Source organism: Salvelinus fontinalis, chromosome 9, assembly GCF_029448725.1.
Source record: "Salvelinus fontinalis isolate EN_2023a chromosome 9, ASM2944872v1, whole genome shotgun sequence".
Classification (NCBI taxonomy): domain Eukaryota; kingdom Metazoa; phylum Chordata; class Actinopteri; order Salmoniformes; family Salmonidae; genus Salvelinus; species Salvelinus fontinalis.
In genome coordinates, this window is record NC_074673.1 from 16,142,594 (window position 1) to 16,156,620 (window position 14,027).

The 14,027-nt window shown below is 44.1% G+C and overlaps 1 protein-coding gene across 4 annotated transcripts in view; it reads right to left on the reverse strand.

The window, feature by feature from the left end:
• LOC129862162 (liprin-beta-2-like) overlaps window positions 1-14,027 on the reverse strand; it is a 121,591-nt gene that overhangs the window by 13,355 nt on the left and 94,209 nt on the right. For 3 of the 4 annotated variants that reach the window (XM_055933556.1, XM_055933557.1, XM_055933558.1), the window contains 7 exons: window positions 3,119-3,230; window positions 2,728-2,760; window positions 2,114-2,175; window positions 1,258-1,333; window positions 812-918; window positions 496-563; window positions 39-113 (listed from right to left, as the gene is read on the reverse strand). In XM_055933556.1, coding sequence (XP_055789531.1) covers window positions 39-113; window positions 496-563; window positions 812-918; window positions 1,258-1,333; window positions 2,114-2,175; window positions 2,728-2,760; window positions 3,119-3,230 — 533 coding nt within the window. The remainder of the gene's footprint in view (window positions 1-38; window positions 114-495; window positions 564-811; window positions 919-1,257; window positions 1,334-2,113; window positions 2,176-2,727; window positions 2,761-3,118; window positions 3,231-14,027) is intronic. The other variant, XM_055933559.1, reaches the window with a different exon arrangement.

Genomic DNA, 14,027 nt, shown 5'->3' on the forward strand with positions numbered 1-14,027 from the left:
CCTGGCTGTCACACCCATGTAGCCTCAGTTCTACTTGCCATTGTCCGTTGTGGAAGCAGCCAGCATCGCTTGGGGAGACCATCACCATGGACGTCTCCAGGGAGGTCTGGATACTGTAGCAGAGGGACAGGTCCAGTAGAACACAGTAAACTTGAGGGAGCACGGCTGGAGCAAAAGGTGTGTGTGTGTGTGTGTGTGTGTGTGTGTGTGTGTGTGTGTGTGTGTGTGTGTGTGTGTGTGTGTGTGTGTGTGTGTGTGTGTGTGTGTGTGTGTGTGTGTGTGTGTGTGTGTGTGTGTGTGTGTGTGTGTGTGTGTGTGTGTGTGAGAGAGAGAAAGTGCTTGCAAGTGTTTGGGTGTCCAGGGTTACATATGCCCTTCATGCACGTTTGGTCACCCTCTCCTAAGTACATGTCATTTCAACAACAGCAGCAACAATACAAAGCTGTTGGTGAATTCTTCCTCCATGTGTGTGGTCAGTGGTTTTTGTTTGTTTACCTAGAGGTCAGCTCTTTCTGGAAGGATGAGGAAGACCTTAACAGAGGAGAGGAGCACCTGGAAGACATCTGAGTAGGGAGAGATCACACACTTTAGACCAAGAGGTACTGGGTATGCACACTGAACAGTCTGCTAATACACTGCCATGGTATGTGAGCGCAGAGGCATGGAGTGTACTACTACTCAGTGCTTTAGTTCTATTCTATGAAAATATGTAAGAGTAGGCAGGCACAAGCACTGAGTACTTGAGAAATGCAGGTTGTAGTAGTACTGTGTTTAGTGGTTCCCAGAGGAGGAGCACGTAGAGGTCTCTTACCTCTGAACGGATGATGTCTGAATGAGCTTTATGTGTGAGAGCTCTCATCTTCAGACTCCCGCTCAGTTCCTCCTCACTGCTCCCAACAAGGAGCTTCTCACTGGACACTAAACACATGCAGCACACACACAACACACACACACACACACACACACACACACACACACACACACACACACACACACACACACACACACACACACACACACACACACACACACACACACACACACACACACACACACACACACACAAAGGGGTAATGCAGTGCTATGACCCCTAAACATTATCATTCAATGCATACCATCTTCAACATTCTTTGAATTATTTACAAAGCTTGTTTGAAAAATACTTGAATGTTTATTACCTCAGAGTGCGTGTGTATAAGCAGTGAGTGTGCCCAGTATAAAAGCAGTGAGTGTGTAGAAGCAGTAAGTGTGTATTACCTTGTGCGAGGGCCATCACCTCCTTCATCTTCCTGTACTGTCTCAGGAGAACAGTGAGCTCCTCTATGTGACGGTCCTGACACAAATAGAGAGGACTTTAATAACATACCTTCACTTTGTACAACTTCAACAAATTACAATATGTTAATACAACGGTGGATCTCATCCTGAATGCTGATTGGTTAAAACCGCATTCCAACCGGTGTCTATTCCACAAGTTACCACTGGCTAAATCTATGATGTTAAAATGCCTATTTACTCTGTTCCATCTGACTGCGCAATCTAGTGATTGTGTTAGCTGTGTTGTTGGCTAGCTCCTCTGAACAACAGTGTCCTGACGAGAGAGCACATTTTTATGCCAGGCAAAATCGCGCCTCATTAGCTCATTGTTATGGATGTATCCAAATAAATGTCACTAGAAAACAGCTTAAACAAATGCAGCTACTGTTGTTATTCTGTCTGCACTGTTTGATGTAACTGTAAGTCAGCTGTAGTTGGCTAGCTAGCAAGGGATAAGAACGTTGCCAGGCAGTATGGCACTGGAACATTTAGAACGAACAACCAGCCGGCTTGGTTAGCAACCCTAGATTTGTGTTGGAATTATATCTTGTGGAGGGATGAAATAGTATGAAAAATTTTATTAAAATAACAGTTTTAATGAAAATATGTCAATCATTATTTGAATATGTTGGTAACCTGTATAAAAGTGATAAAGGCCTCAAAGCCGGTGTTTGGAGGATATATTGGCACAGTTTGCTGACCCTCAACAAACATATCCTCCAAACACTGGCTTATCGGGCATTATCAGTTAAATAACACAATATACACACTATTCAACAGAGTTTTCAAAACATACTTTCTCATCATTTGCCGCTAACAAAGACTCCATCCCCATTTTCAACCTTTGGAATTCTTGGTCTGAAAAATAAAAATAAATATTTTTGTGAATCATGAGAGTAATAATCTATAAAAAAAAAGAGCTGGTGTAAGGGCTTTAAGGAAGAAAATGCCAGGGCCGATTTCTGGTCCCCGTTCACCCCTGAATCAAGTTGTAATCATGAGCTCATGAGGCATTTATAAGTTCTATTTTTCAATGGGCATGTCATTAACTGACAATTGTCCAGCTTTATCCTAAATATTTCAGATTGCACCATTAAATTCTGAACAGGGCTCATATGTTTGGCCTAGTGACCTTTAGCTTCATAGGTGACAAAACGAGAGCTAAATGAACAGCCCTATGGGAAAGAAGAGTGACTGTTCTCATGAGTGTGAGTATGAGGAGGATGTGTCAGAGCTTCCCTCCCCTCCTCCCCCTTCTCTCCTTTGTAGCTGCCAGGGCTGATGAAATGGGTGTGACAGACATGACAGCATGCCAGCGTGGATTAGACAGCAGAACAGAGAGGCAGTGACGGCAGAGCAGAATTGCACCAGGGCCACAATTACACAAGCTTAGTCAGACTAGAGCCTTACATTGGTCTGTCAGCAGTCTCCTAAAGACCTCCACTACAGCAGGGGGCAGCATAGAGTAAAGAGACAACAGTGGAGGGCGCAGAGAGAAGGCATTTGTTAGGTATTATTTCAATGAGGCACCATACCTGACATTACACATGCAGATGACTAGCTTAATGTCAAATTCAATCTCGAAACAACCATAACTTGGGTTCAATTGGTATCATTAGTTCGTATAATCAAATGTCAAATGTTCAAAGTTTCCCCCTGCTCTGACAGTAGAATAAGCGTTAGTGGATGATATTTAGTTTGAGGTGGACCAGCTGTATTAATGACACTATGCATTCAAGTGGTCAGTCCCCTGGTGTTTGTTACTGATGATGTATGATGTGTGTTTCACAGGTAAGGTTACCTCTCTCTGGATTCTCATTGGTCATTGGGCCTCTGGAGACCAGCTGGCTCTGAAGGCCCTCGATCTCAGAGTCTTTGGAAGCCAGTATCTGCTGTAGGTCTGCTATCTCCACCTGTAGAGAGAGGGTCACGGTCAATGGAGTGATCCAAGTCAATACTGCCTGTCTACAACCACAGCCACCCGAGCCACGGCTTTGTTCATCACGCTACCATCTAGAAGATGGAGACTGACAGGTGCATCAACTCTGGGACCGAGACACTGATAAAAAGCTTCTATCTCCAGGCCATCAGACTGTTAAACAGTCAACACTGCTCTGAACTTTAGTCAGTGTTACTAGCCGGCTACCAATAGGTACTCTACCCTACGCTTTAGAGACTGCTGCCCTATGTACATAGAGTCATAGAACACTGGTCACTTTAATAAAAGGATAAATACTATTTTACCCACTTTATATGTATATACTGTATTCTAGTCATGGCTCATCCCATAACTATTGCTGCACACACCTTTTCTATTCATATACTGTCCATACCACTATGTGTATAGATGTTGCTCGTTCTGATATTCTTGAATTGTTTTAATTTTATTACGTGTGTATGGTTTTTTATTGGTAGGTATTGTTGGACTACTGTACTGTTGGAGCTAGAAACATAAGCATTTTGCTGTACCTGCGATAACAACTGCAAATCTGTGTACGCAACCAATAAACTTTGATTTGATAATGACATTACGGGCTCTATTCAGTCTGTAAAGCTGAAGCGTTACAGTTTACGTGATAGAAATGTAAAGGTAATTTCTGATTGAGATGACATAAGCAACGTTTACCCTGAATAAAGTCTCCTCTAAAGCGGGAACATTGCCTTTAAATTGAAATCAAGCTGTAAAGCTGAACTTACGCGATACGGATTGAATAGAGCCCTTAGTCTCATACAGATATACAGTGGGGTCTGCAATTATTGACACCCTTGATAAAGATGAGCAATAATGACTGTATAAAATAAATCATTCAAAAACTGAGTTATATTTAAACACATTTTTTGGGGGAAATTACACTGAGTGTACAAACATTACAGTGTACAAACATCTGCTCTTTCCATGACAAACTCAGCAAAAAAAGAAACGTCCCTTTTTCAGGTCCCTGTCTTTAAAAGATCATTCGTAAAAATCCAAATAACTTCACAGATCTTCATTGTAAAGGGTTTGAACACTGTTTCCATGCTTGTTCAATGAACCATAAACAATTAATGAACATGCACCTGTGTAACGGTCGTTAAAACACTAACAGCTTACAGACGGTAGGCAATTAAGGTCATAGTTATGAAAACTTAGGACACTAAAGAGGCCTTTCTACTGACTCTGAAAAAGACCAAAAGAAAGATGCCCAGGGTCCCTGCTCATCTGCGTGAACGTGCCTTAGGCATGCTGCAAGGAGGCATGAGGACTGCAGATGTGGCCAGAGCATAAATTGCAATGTCTGTACTGTGAGACTTCTAAGACAGCGCTACAAGGAGACAGGACGTACAGCTGATCATCCTCGCAGTGGCAGACCACGTGTAACAACACCTGCACAGGATCGGTACATCCGAACATCACACCTGCGGGACAGGTACAGGATGGCAACAACAACGGCCCGAGTTACACCAGGAACGCACAATCCCTCCATCAGTGCTCAGACTGCCAGCAATAGGCCGAAAGAGGCTGGACTGAGGGCTTGTAGGCCTGTTGTAAGGCAGGTCCTCACCAGACATCACCGGCAACAATGTCGCCTATGGGCACAAACCCACCGTCGTTGGACTAGACAGGACTGGCAAAAAGTGCTCTTCACTGACGAGTCGCGGTTATGTCTCACCAGGTGTGATGGTCGGATTCGTGTTTATCGTCATGGTCTGGGGCGGTCTGTCACAGCGTCATCGGACTGAGCTTGTTGTCATTGCAGGCAATCTCAACGCTGTGCGTTACAGGGAAGACATCCTCCTCCCTCATGTGGTACCCTTCCTACAGGCTCATCCTGACATGACCCTCCAGCATGACAATGCCACCAGCCATACTGCTCGTTCTGTGTGTGATTTCCTGCAAGACAGGAATGTCAGTGTTCTGCCATGGCCAGCAAAGAGCCCGGATCTCAATACCATTGAGCACATCTGGGACCTGTTGGATCGGAGGGTGAGGGCTAGGGCCTTTCCCCCAGGAATTGCCCGGGAACTTGCAGGTGCCTTGGTGGAAGAGTGGGGTAACATCTCACAGCAAGAACTGGCAAATCTGGTGCAGTCCATGAGGAGGAGATGCACTGCAGTACTTAATGCAGCTGGTGGCCACACCAGATACTGACTGTTACTTTTGAATTTGACCCCCCTTTGTTCAGGGACACATTATTCAATTTCTGTTAGTCACATGTCTGTGGAACTTGTTCAGTTTATGTCTCCGTTGTTGAATCTTGTTATGTTCAAACAAATATTTACACATGTTAAGTTTTCTGAAAATAAACGCAGTTGACAGTGAGTGGACGTTTCTTTTTAACTGAGTTTAGATTGACCAGGTAAAATCAGGTGAAAGCTATGATCCATTATCTAAATCCACACCGGTAAGTATGTCAACAGCTGCAACGCTGCAGTTTTTTTTACGCTCAACGGTTTCCTGTGTATATCAAGAATGGTCCACCACCCAAAAGATATCCAGGAAACTTGACACAACTGTGGGAAGCATCGGAGCCAACATGGGCCAGCATCCCTGTGAAACGCTTTCGACACCTTGTAGAGTCCATGCCCTGACGAATTGAGGCTGTTCTGAGGGCAAAAGGGGGTGCAATTCAATATTAGGAAGGTGTTCTTAATGTTTTGTACACTCATTGTTAATTATTTTAAACTAATACAATCGCTCAGCGAAAGAGATTGCTAACTTCTCACCATTACCAATAACAGGGAGGTTAGCATGTCTTGAAGGTAGGATCTCTGACCCACTGTAACTTTGTAGCTCATCATTATTCACGATTCATTCAGGAGTTTCCGTAATCATGGTAGCATCCACATTAATGTAGAAGTGTTTAAAAACATATTATACACTTATTTACAATAAAAGGGCTTCTGAGTGGTGCAGAGGTCTAAGGCACGGCATCTCAATGCAAGAGGTATCACCACAGTCCCTCGTTCAAATCCATGCTGTATCACATCTGGCTGTGATTGGGAGTCTCATAGGGCAGCGCACAATTGACCTGGGTTTGGCTGTGGTAGGCCACCATTGTATATAAGAATTAGTTCTTAACTGACTTGCCGAGGTAAATAAATAAAAAAAGTTACATTATTTACCATTAATTTCTATTTGGCACAGAATCATCTGAAACAAACTCAAAACAAACTGAAATGCATCCAACAAGTTTTTTAAAGTCACAAGCTTGATGTACAGTAATCATTGTGTGATAGGAATATGAGACCAAATACTAATCTTTTGACAACTTTATATATATGAATCTTTAGGGGTGTCAATAATTTTTACCCCTACCTTCATGAGATTTTTTTTATTACCTGTTAAACAAAATCTCTTTCTCTGAGCAATTGTATTAGTATACAGTAATATAATTTCCCCATTTTTTTGCATACAATATACACTAAATATACATTAGTATGTGGACACTCCTTTAAATGAGTGGATTTGGCTATTTCAGCCACACCTGTTGCTGACAGGTGTATAAAATCGAGCACACAGCCATGCACTTTCCATAGACAAACATTAGCAGTAGAATGGCCTTACTAAAGAGCCCAGTAACTTTCAACATGGCACCGTTATAGGATAGCACCTTTCCAACAAGTCAGTTTATCAAATTTCTGCCCTGCTAGAGCTGAACTGTAAGTGCTGTTATGAAGTGGAAACGTCTAGGAGCATCAACGGCTCAGTTGCAAAGTGGTAGGCCACACAAGCTAACAGAATGGGACTGCCGAGTGCTGAAGCGCATAGCAGGTAAAAATCGTCTGTCCTCGGTTGCAACACTCACTACCGAGTTCCAAATTGCCTCTGGATGCAACGTCAGCACAGGAACTGTTTATCGGGAGCTTCATGAAAAGGGTTTCCATGGCCGAGCAGCCGCACACAAGCCTAAGATCACCACGCGCAATGCCAAGCGTCGGTTGGAGTGGTGTAAAGCTCGCCGATATTGGACTCTGGAGCAGTGGAAAAGCTTTCTCTGGAGTGATGAATCACGCTTCACCATCTGGCAACTCGACGGATGAATCTGGGTTTGGCGGATGCCAGGAAAACGCTACCTGCCCCAATGCATAGTGCCAACTGTAAAGTTTGGTGGAGGAGGAATAATGGTCTGGAGCTGTTTTTCTTCATTCAGGCTAGGCCCCTTAGTTCCAGTTTTTAGCGCTATAGCATACAATTACATTCTAGACAAAATTGTGCTTGGGGAAGGCTATGTTTCAGCTTGACAATACCCCAGAGCACAAAGCGAGGTACATACAGAAATGGTTTGTTGAGATCGGTGTGGAAGAACTTGACTAGCCTGCACAGAGCCCTGAACCTAACCCCATCGAACACCTTTGGGATGAATTGGAATGCCGACTGCGAGCCAGGCCTAATCGCCCAACATCAGTTCCCGACCTCACTAATGCTCTTGTGGCTGAATGGAAGCAATCCCCCTAGAAAATAGGATGTCTTGCTCCCAGACAGACTAAATAACTTTTTTGCTCGCTTTGAGGACAATACAGTGCCACTGACACGGCCCGCTACCAAAACCTGCGGGCTCTCCTTCACTGCAGCCGAGGTGAGTAAAACATTTAAACGTGTTACCCCTCGCAAGGCTGCAGGCCCAGATGGCATTCCCAGCCGCGTCCTCAGAGCATGCGCAGACCAGCTGGCTCGTGTGTTTACGGACATATTCAATCAATCCTTATCCCAGTCTGCTGTTCCCACATGCTTCAAGAGGGCCACCATTGTTCCTGTTCCCAAGAAAGCTAAGGTAACTGAGCTAAACGACTACCGCCCCATAGCACTCACTTCCATCATCATGAAGTGCTTAGAGAGACTAGTAAAGGACCATATCACCTCCACCCTACCTGACACCCTAGACCCACTCCAATTTGCTTACCGACCCAATAGGTCCACAGACGACGCAATCGCAACCACACTGCACACTGCCCTAACCCATCTGGACAAGAGGAATACCTATGTGAGAATGCTGTTCATCGACTACAGCTCAGCATTTAACACCATAGTACCCTCCAAACTCGTCATCAAGCTCGAGACCCTGGGTCTCGACCCCACACTGTGCAACTGGGTACTGGACTTACTGACGGGCCGCCCCCAGGTGGTGAGGGTAGGTAACAACATCTTCACCCCGCTGATCCTCAACACTGGGGCCCCACAAGGGTGCGTTCTGAGCCCTCTCCTGTACTCCCTGTTCACCCACGACTGCGTGGCCATGCACGCCTCCAACTGAATCATCAAGTTTGCGGACGACACTACAGTGGTAGACTTGATTACCAACAACAACGAGACGGCCTACGGGGAGGAGGTGAGGGCCCTCGGAGTGTGGTGTCTGGAAAATAACCTCACACTCAACGTCAACAAAACAAAGGAGATGATCGTGGACTTCAGGAAACAGCAGAGAGAGCACACCCCTATCCACATCGACGGGACAGTAGAGGAGAGGGTAGAAAGTTTTAAGTTCCTCGGCGTACACATCACGGACAAACTGAATTGGTCCACCCACACAGACAGCATGGTGAAGAAGGCGCAGCAGCGCCTCTTCAATCTCAGGAGGTTGAAGAAATTCGCCATGTCACCATAAGCACTCACAAACTTCTACAGATGCACAATCGAGAGCATCCTGTCGGGCTGGACACCTACAGCACCCGATGTCACAGGAAGGCCATAAAGATCATCAAGTACTACAACCACCCGAGCCACTGCCTGTTCACCCCGCTATCATCCAGAAGGCGAGGTCAGTACAGGTGCATTGTGAAGAAGGCGCAGCAGCCCCTCTTCAACCTCAGGAGGCTGACGAAATTTGGCTTGTCACCAAAAGCACTCACAAACTTCTACAGATGCACAATCGAGAGCATCCTGTCGGGCTGTATCACCGCCTGGTACGGCAACTGCTCCGCCCACAACCGTAAGGCTCTCCAGAGGGTAGTGAGGTCTGCACAACGCATCACCGGGGACAAACAACCTGCCCTCCTGGACACCTACACCACCCGATGTCACAGGAAGGCCATAAAGATCATCAAGGACAACAACCACCCGAGCCACTGCCTGTTCACCCCGCTATCATCCAGAAGGCGAGGTCAGTATAGGTGCATCAAAGAAGGGACTGAGAGACTGAAAAACAGCTTCTATCTCAAGGCCATCAGACTGTTAACTTCTTGCGACTATAGGGGGTGCTGTTTTCTCATTAGCATAATTTGCATTACAGATGAAACGGCTTCCTACTCAATTCTTGATCGTACAATATGCATATTATTACTATTATTGGATAGAAAACACTCTCTAGTTTCTATAGCCGTTGGAATTTTGTCTCTAAGTGGAACAGAACTCATTCTACAGCAATTTCCCTGACATGGAGTCAGATTTCACACATTTTGGCCCCTGATCTGGAGTCAGTTTAAAGGCCACTGTGAAGGCTATGAGGATACGGACACTGCTTACGTCTTCCCCTGGATGCCTTTACGTGATGACGATTTGAATGGTATCGATTGCGCAATCACAGCCACTATAAAACAAAAAAACGTGTAGGTAGGAACTCTTTTCCAGCTGCGCCGGACGCGCGGTGGACACCGCCCTGCTCTTTTTCCAAGCATTAGTGTAGCCAGTAATATTTCTCCGGTCATGTTTTTACCCGTTATAGGTGTTAACAGCATCATAAGGTAGTTAATTTGAACCGTTGTATAGCAATTTATATCCTTTTAGTGCGATTTTGAGGCATTGCTTTGTTGTGCACTTTGACGCGCTGGGCACATTTCGGGGTCCCGGTCGTACGTTAGTGGGCATTTCGACGGACAAGTGGACATCTTTCGACCAAAAGAAGATTAGACCCAAGAAAGGATTCTTTGCCCAAGATTCTGATGGAAGAACAGCTCACAGTAAGAACAATTTATGATGATAAATCGTGTTTCTGTCGAAAAATGTTAAAGCTTACGCCGCCATTTTGTTTTGTATAGCTTCGCTTGGCGCAACCTGTATTGAAAAGTAAGGATAATTAAAAAAATGTAAATCAGCGATTGCATTAAGAACTAATTTGTCTTGCGATTCCTGTCAACCCTGTATTTTTTTGTCAAGTATATGATTAGCTATTGATTAAACTAGATCACTCAAAGATGGCGACCGACATTTCCAGGCTTGTTTTGCTACTATTTTCATTGTATAACCACGTTTTTTTATGGCTAAATATGCACATTTTCGAACAAACTGTATATGTATGTTGTAATATGATGTTACAGGAGTGTCATCTGAAGAATTCTGAGAAGGTTAGTGAAAAAATGTATATATTTTGGCGATGATATGATATCGCTCTCTTTGGCTAGAATCAGTGCTCGGGTAACGTTTGCGTATGTGGTATGCTAATATAATGATTTATTGTGTTTTCGCCGTAAAACACTTAGAACATCTGAAATGTTGTCTGAATTCACAAGATCTGTGTCTGTCCATTGCTATGTGCTGTGTATTTTTAAGAAATGTTTTATGATGAGTAAATTGGTAATACAAGTTGCTCTCTGTAGTAATTCTAGGAGCTTTGGTTTGAGATTTGTGATGCTGGCTGCAATGGCAAACTATGATTTATACCTGAAATATGCACATTTTTCTAACAAAACCTATCCTATACCATAAATATGTTATCAGATTGTCATCTGATGAGGTTTTTTCTTGGTTAGTGGCTATCAATATCTTAGTTTAGCCGAATTGGTGATAGCTACTGGTGTTGAGAGAAAATGGTGGACAAAGAAAATGGTGATTTTTGCTAGCGTGTTTAGCTAATATATTTACATCTTCCCTGTAAAACATTTTAAGAATCTGAAATGGTGGCTTTATTCACAAGATCTGTATCTTTCATTAGGTGTCTTGGACTTGTGATTTAATGATATTTAGATGCTACTATTTAATTGTGACGCTATGCTAGCGATGCTAATCAGTGTGTGGGGGGGGGGGGGGGGGGGGGGTGGTGCTCCCGGATCCGGGGTAGAGGCTCGTTAGAGGTTAAACAGCCACCACCAACATTTAGTGGCTGATGCCAACATACTGACTCAACTCCAGCCACTTTAGTAATGGGAATTGATGGAAATGTATGTACAAATGTATCACTAGCCACTTTAAACAATGCCACTTAATATAATGTTTACATACCCTACATTACTTATCTCATATGTTTATGTATATACTGTACTCTATATCATCTACTGCATCTTGCCACCTTTATGTAATACATGTATCACAAGCCACTTTAAACTATGCCACTTTATGTTTATATACCCTACATTACTCGTCTCATATGTATATACTGTACTCTATACCATCTACTGCATCTTGCCTATGCCGTTCTGTACCATCACTCATTCATATATCTTTATGTACATATTCTTTATCCCTTTACACTTTTGTGTATAAGGTAGTAGTTTTGGAATTGTTAGGTTAGATTACTTGTTGGTTATTACTGCATTGTCGGAACTAGAAGCACAAGCATTTCGCTACACTCGCATTAACATCTGCTAACCATGTGTATGTGACAAATATTTGATTTGAAATGTTTTAACATCTCGTGGAAAGCCTTCCCAGAAGAGTGGAGGCTGTTATAGCAGCAAAGGGTGGACCAACTCTATATTAATGCCCATGATTTTGGAATGAGATGTTGGACGAGCAGCTGTCCACATACATTTGGTCATGTAGTGTAGCTCAGAATTTCAATTATTTCTTTTATACAGTCATTATTGCTCATCTTTATCAAGGGCGCCAATAATTTCAGACCCCACTGTACTTCCAAGGTGACAGGGCAATGATGTATTCCTCAATTAGGAAAATCATGAGAGGGGTGTGGTGCATAATTCATGATTAGGTCCTTAGTGTTATAGGGAGGACAAACAAATACTGATCACTTCAGTTGGAAGTCAATAAAAAGCTCTGTATCTATTGTAGTCAAAAACTTTAGGGCCTCCCGGGTGGCGCAGTGGTCTAGGGCACTGCATCGCAGTGCTAACTGCGCCACCAGAGTCTCTGGGTTCGCCCCCAGGCTCTGTCGCAGCCGGCCGCGACCGGGAGGTCCGTGGGGCGACGCACAATTGGGCCAGCGTCGTCCGGGTTAGGGAGGGTTTGGCCGGTAGGGATTTCCTTGTCTCATCGCGCTCCAGCGACTCCTGTGGCGGGCTGGGCGCAGTGCACGCTAACCAAAGGGGCCAGGTGCACGGTGTTTCCTCCGACACATTGGTGCGGCTGGCTTCCGGGTTGGAGGCGCGCTGTGTTAAAGAAGCAGTGCGGCTTGGTTGGGTTGTGCTTCGGAGGACGCATGGCTTTCGACCTTCGTCTCTCCCGAGCCCGTACGGGAGTTGTAGCGATGAGACAAGATAGTAATTACTAGCGATTGGATAACACGAAAATTGGGGGGAAAAGGGGGGAAAATTTATTTAAAAAAAAAAAAAAAAAAAAAAAAATTAAACACAAGGTAACTATCCACACATAGACATGGGCAGCAATCCTTATCTGGTAACACAAAGGGTTACGGTTGAGCAATGGGGCTAAGGGGCTATGGAATAAGGTGCAGTAGTAGACAGAAATTGAGAATGAGGCTGGATGAGAGCAGTACACTTTACCACTGCATTACAAATCAGGGGTTGAAACTGAAATTATTTTACAATCGTTCAGAACAGAACCATTTTTTGTTCCATTTTACTGTTTTGATCTGCAAAATAAAAACTTTTGAACTTGTTCGAACCCCCCAAAAAGTACAGATTTATATTGTTCCTTTCTAAACCTCTGAAATACATATATATTTTTTTACATTAGCTCAACATTAAATTACTTCACCAATCAGTGCGGATGGAGCAACTTGCTATGGCGTGGGCAAGCTATAGTTGTTTTAGCACAGGCAGCCCAGCTAGCACAGTGGATCTGGGCCGATTACGGATGAGAGTCGGGGCACTCGGATGAGAGTCACATATGGCCCGAGTCTGGGCCGCCTTCTGCAGTATTAATAATGGCTAGAATGCGGGGATTAAGCTCAGGCCGATTCCAGTGTGAGTTATCTGGCACAAATGTATCACTTGGGGCTCAGGCTGATTCCGGTGAGAGTTATCTGGCCCTAATGTATTACTTGGGGCTCGGGCCGATTGGGGCTACTCTCTGGAAGATGATTACACGGGCTGCTTTATATAATTAACATTTCATTATTTATTTATTTTTTCCATATTTTCCTCATTGTTTCTGTGATCAAAAAATACAATGAACATTTAAATGAAATTCTTTAAGAGTCCTGTGTAGTATCTTAGTATTTTGATGCAAGGCAATTAATAAGCTTTCAAAACTTTGTGGCTGGAACCTCCCAAGTGGTGCAGTGCTCTAAGCAAACTGAGTTTCTACAGATGCTGGTTGCAGACCCATGCCGGCCACGACCGGGAGACCCATGAGCACAATAGTCCCAGCGTTGTCCGAGTTAGGGGAGGGTTTGACCGGCCGGGATGTCCTATCGCGCTGTAGCGACTCCTGTGGCGGGCTAGGTGCATGCACGCTGACACGGTCACCAGGTGTATGGTGTTTCCTTTGACACAAGATGTTTTTTATGTGGATGGGTATAATTTCTATGTATAAAATGTATAATAGTCATATTTAAAATGACTAAATCTGGGTAATTTTGTATACATTTATGTAAATTTGCATCGGGATTCTGGTAAGATGCCGGCAAATTCCGGTCGACGATTCTTGGCAGTCATTCATT